Below are 4,820 nucleotides of genomic sequence, written 5' to 3'. Positions count from 1 at the left end.
AAATTAAAAAAAAATAAATAAATAATAAATAAAAAAGAAATCAATGAAATCGGAAGTTAGTTTTTAAATAAAATTGATGAATCCTTCACTACACTAAGAAAAAAAAGACTCGAAATCGCAGAGGAAAATCTAGACATGATAGCTGACACCACAGAAATACAAAAGACAAGCAGAAAGTATTGTGGAACACATATATTCCAAAAAATTTGAGAGCCTACAAGAAATGAATACATTCCTGGATACATACCATTTCTAAGATTGTAACATGAAACAACAGAAAACTTCAACAGACCAATAACAAGTTAATAAGTTTGAATTAATAATAAAAAAGTCCCCCATCAATACTAAAAGTTCAAGATCAGGGCCAGCCAAATAGTCCAATGGATTAAAGTGCCTACAAACAGGTGCAGGGGCTGACGGTTTGATTCCTAGGCCTGTCGTGCTGGCCCTGACCCCAGGGCACACTGAGATGGCAATTCAGACTGGGTATGATGGTGCGCGCCTGTAATCCCAGCTCTTGGGAGGCTGTAAACAGGTAGATCTCTATGAGTCCAATCTAGTAGTGAGACCCTGAACAACCTGCAGACCCTTCCCTAAAATACAAAAAAAGGGAAAAAAAAAGTTCAAGATCAGATGATTGAATTCCACCAAACATTTAAGGGACCAGTACCAACACTTCATTTTCCATGAGTGGATACCAACACTCAACATTATTCTAAAGAAAATGAAGAAAAGAAATCTTACAAACAGATTTTATAGACACCATTACCCTGAGACCAAAACCAGACAAGGTACAACAAAAAGATAAATCTACAAATCCATATACCTGAAATAAAATGGAAAAACACAAAGATGCAACAAACTTCAGCAAAATATAGGCAAACCAAGTCCTACAGCAAATTACAAAGTTTCTCCATGACCTAGTAGGATTCATGTTAGGAATTTAAGGATGGCTCAAAATGCATTAATCAATAAAAGGGATACAGCATACAGGAACTGCAAAGGACAAAAATGTGATCATGTCAATTTATGCTGGAAACTTATGATAAAGGTTAACATTCTTTCGTGATACAAGTTCTAAGTAACTTGAGAGCCTGATGTCATGAGAAGACTAATCCTTGCTACCAATCTTTTCAGATTAACTTTCTTTTGTTATAAAATTGATACATTAGGTATAAAGGAATGTACAATGAGTATAAAAGTATATGCCACAACATAATATTTCCCACTTGTATTTATATTATGAAGTTTATTCATTATTATTTTACCATATCAACATTGATCTTTTTTCCTTTAGTCTTTTTAAAAAAATATTTGTTTGTTTGGTACAGAGTCTCACTATGCAGCTCAGACTTGTAGTGATCCTCCTGTCTCAGCCTCCCCAGATGTAGAATTACATGTGTATGCTGCCACCACACCCGGTTTCGGTGGCTGGCACAGCAATGCCAGGGTTTCAGGGCCAGCACAGCATGTGGTACCGGGGATTTATTCTGGCCAGGTCTTTGTGCTTGCCAGGCAGGTGCTTATACCACCGAGCTATCTATCCAGCCCTTCCTATTAGCTTTTAAATCTATTTAAAAATATTAATTCTTTTTCTAATATATTCTCGTATCTTGCTTTTGCCTTTAATTACTATGAACTTGTATCAATTTTATTTATTTATTTACTTATTATTTGTGGAATGGGGGATTGAACTCAGGTTCCTGTGCTTGCTAGGCAGGCACTTATTCTACTGAGCTATCTCCCTGGCCCCTTGTATCAATTTTCTAACAAAACAAAGTTAATCTGCAAAGTTCAATAACAGGGATTAGTCTTCTAATGACATCAACAGTCCCTAAGAATGAACAGTATAAAATTTTTGTTAGCATAGGGGCTCTTAAGAGCCCTGGGCTGTGAGATCCCTACCTTGAGCAGCCGGTCAAAAAGAATGATCCTGTTGAGCTGATACTCAGTGTCCCTCTCTCTGATGATCAAAGGGAGCGTTGCAGCTGCAGACAACTCATTACTGCTGTTTGAATGAGGTAAATTAGACTGGCTGCAAAGGGGAACAAAAGCAACAATACTAACAAAAAGAACAAAATTCTAATAAACTGCAACACCACTTCCAAATGTTCTATTTAAAAAGCACTCTGTAGAAAGCATACGAACTACTTACCAATCCAATATAAACAGAAAAGAAAAATAAATGGAAAATGAGACTGTATATACTCACTCATCTTCAAGCAATGGATAAAATGCTTCTCCACCAACATCTTTTAATCTCTGTGAATTTAAAAGAAAAAATTTATGAATGGCCATCTTAGGCTGCAACTCTTAACTGTACCAAGACAAGTATAAAGCAGAATCTGAAATTTAGTTTTTATCTTGTATTAGTTACAAATGTGTATAGCGAACTATGGCAAACTCTAAGCAATTTTAAAATCTTCTGACATTCCCAGTCCTGCGGATAACCCACTACTATTATGGACTACTGGACTATATTGAATTATTTTGCTGAATTCATGCACCTACAATATTTAAATGGCAATGGAATACCCATCTCTGACAAAACTAAACAAAAAAAATAGGATATAAATGAAGGACCATTTTGCATCTGTATATACAAAACAGGACAGATAAACAGCTACTTTCTCTTAATTCAATGAGAAGAAAGATTTGTACTAATAGTGTTTGGACAGGATATCATGTCTGTATCTTGCACTATGAATAAATACTACAAAGACAACAATATGCAATGTATCAATTATTGTAACTGTCCTACTAACCTCTTTTGAAACTGGCTCACTGTTAATTGTTTCTCAATGAAATTAATAAAAAATAAAATAAAAAGATCCAGCCAGCCCAGGCCCAGCGAGTGTGTGGGAGACCTTCTGGCTTCTCTGTGCCTGTAGGACTTCTCTGGACCAACACCCAGGCACGGCGTATGAGTGAGACCCTCTACTGTGCCTTTGGGACGCCTCTACCCCTCTGGAGCCCATGCCCCCAAGTCCACTGAGTGAGAACTACTGAAGTGCTCTCAGGACTCCCAGATGGAGCCCAAGCCCAGGTCCGGCTAGTGTGTGGGAAACCTTCTGTGATCCGCAGTGCCCGCTGGGCAAGGGGCACAACAGAGGGGCACCACAGGTTCACAGTTGTGCCAGAGGGGCACAACTGGTTCACTTCCAAGGGCTGCAGCAGGAAGGAGCTGAACACAACAGGTAGACCCAAGCCAGGCCTAACTGGATAAACTCAAACTTAATAGATCTGCACCTGAATTTCAGTAGGTGCTAAGGTTATAACTGCACCAAAGCTCTACACCAAAAGTCAGAGGTCAGTGCTAAATGAAATGACAAAGAGAAGGACCAAAATGCAATCTTGGGTCTTGAGCTGACCCAGAAAAAGTGCAGAGGACACTAGCTCAGCTGAAATGTATGAATTAATAGCATTGGAAGTAAAGAAACAACAGCAGAAAGGTATAAAAGAACTTAGAGCAGAATCAATTTCTGAAATAAAAAAAGAACTCTCTGACACCCAGTCCTAGCCCAGGTCCGGTGAGTGTGCGGAGAGCTTCCTGCGACCCTGCACCAGCGGCGGGACCAGTCCCAGCCCAGGCGCAGAGTGGGCCGCCCCCCACCACTCCGCAGTGCCTCCCCCACCCCACCCGCCGAACAGGATTTTCTGCCCAGTTCTAGGAGCCCCCAGACCCAGACCTAGCCCAGGTCCGGTGAGTGTGTGGAGAGCTTCCTGCTACCCTGCGCCAGCGGGACCAGTCCCAGCCCAGGCGCAGAGTGGGCGGGACCCTCTCCCAGCCCCTTGGGCCACCCCCCACCACTCCGCAGTGCCTCCCCCACCCCGCCCGCCCAGTAGGAATTTTTGCCCCGTCCGGGAGGGCCCAGACCCAGTCCTGGCCAGGTCCCCTGAGTGTGTACAGAGAGCTTCCTCTTCCTCCTACTTCACCTTGCCCCCTCCAGGCACAGCTCAGGCCTAGCATACACGCCTGAGGTGTAATCCTGCAGCTGCAATCCCTGCAGGGGAGAGTGTAGAGAATAGATCCAACCAGCTAGTCCAGGAGCAAAACATCTCACCACAGGGGCACAACAGGTTCATCCTTAAGGCCAGCAGCGGGAAGGATTGAGCACAGCAGCCAGACCCAAGCCAGACGCAACTGGATAAGTCCAAACTTTGTAGAGCTGCACCTGAACTTCAGTACGTGCGAAGGAAATAACTACAGCAAAGATCTACAACAAAGGTCAGAAGACAGTGCTACACAAAATGACGAGAAGGAACAAAATGCAACCTCAGAACCCAAGCCCACCTGTAACAACTACAGAGGACACTAACACAGAAAAAATTGGAAATCAAATCACACAGCTGAAAACAATGAATCAGCAGCTTCTGAAATAAAGAAACAGCTGAAGAAAGATATAGAAGACGTCAGATTGGAAATGAGAAAAGAAATCCTTGAATTAATAACATCTGAACTAAAGAATCAAATTCAGAAACATATGGAAGAAAACCCATCGCCCACCCAGAACAAGTGCAGGGCACTAGCTCAGCTCAAATGCATGAATTAAGAGCATCGATAGTAAATAAGCAACAGCAGAAAGATATAGAGGAAATCAGAGCATACTTCTTTTCTGAAATAAAAAAAGAAATCTCAGAACTCGTAGCAGATGAAGTAAAGAAGCAACTACAGAAACATAGGCAGGAAACCCAATCTGAAAAAAGCACAACAGTAGAAGAATTTCTAACTGCTTCTAAAGAAGATATTGATAAAAAAATAGAGGAGGTTAGAAAAATGACGGATTCCCTGAATGAGCAATTCAGGAAAGAAATAGATC

The 4,820-nt window shown here is 41.5% G+C and overlaps 1 protein-coding gene across 5 annotated transcripts in view; it reads right to left on the bottom strand.

Moving 5' to 3' along the window:
* Tbck (TBC1 domain containing kinase) overlaps positions 1-4,820 on the bottom strand; it is a 214,982-nt gene that overhangs the window by 118,858 nt on the left and 91,304 nt on the right. For 3 of the 5 annotated variants that reach the window (XM_023710021.1, XM_023710017.1, XM_004626700.3), the window contains 2 exons: positions 2,213-2,262; positions 1,906-2,035 (listed from right to left, as the gene is read on the bottom strand). In XM_023710021.1, coding sequence (XP_023565789.1) covers positions 1,906-2,035; positions 2,213-2,262 — 180 coding nt within the window. The remainder of the gene's footprint in view (positions 1-1,905; positions 2,036-2,212; positions 2,263-4,820) is intronic. The other 2 variants (XM_023710019.1, XM_023710020.1) reach the window with 2 other exon arrangements.

Source organism: Octodon degus, unplaced genomic scaffold (assembly GCF_000260255.1).
Source record: "Octodon degus isolate 3935 unplaced genomic scaffold, OctDeg1.0 scaffold00016, whole genome shotgun sequence".
Lineage (NCBI taxonomy): Eukaryota > Metazoa > Chordata > Mammalia > Rodentia > Octodontidae > Octodon > Octodon degus.
The sequence above is the reverse complement of the archived record's forward strand: the minus strand, read 5'-3'. Positions and strand labels throughout refer to the sequence as shown.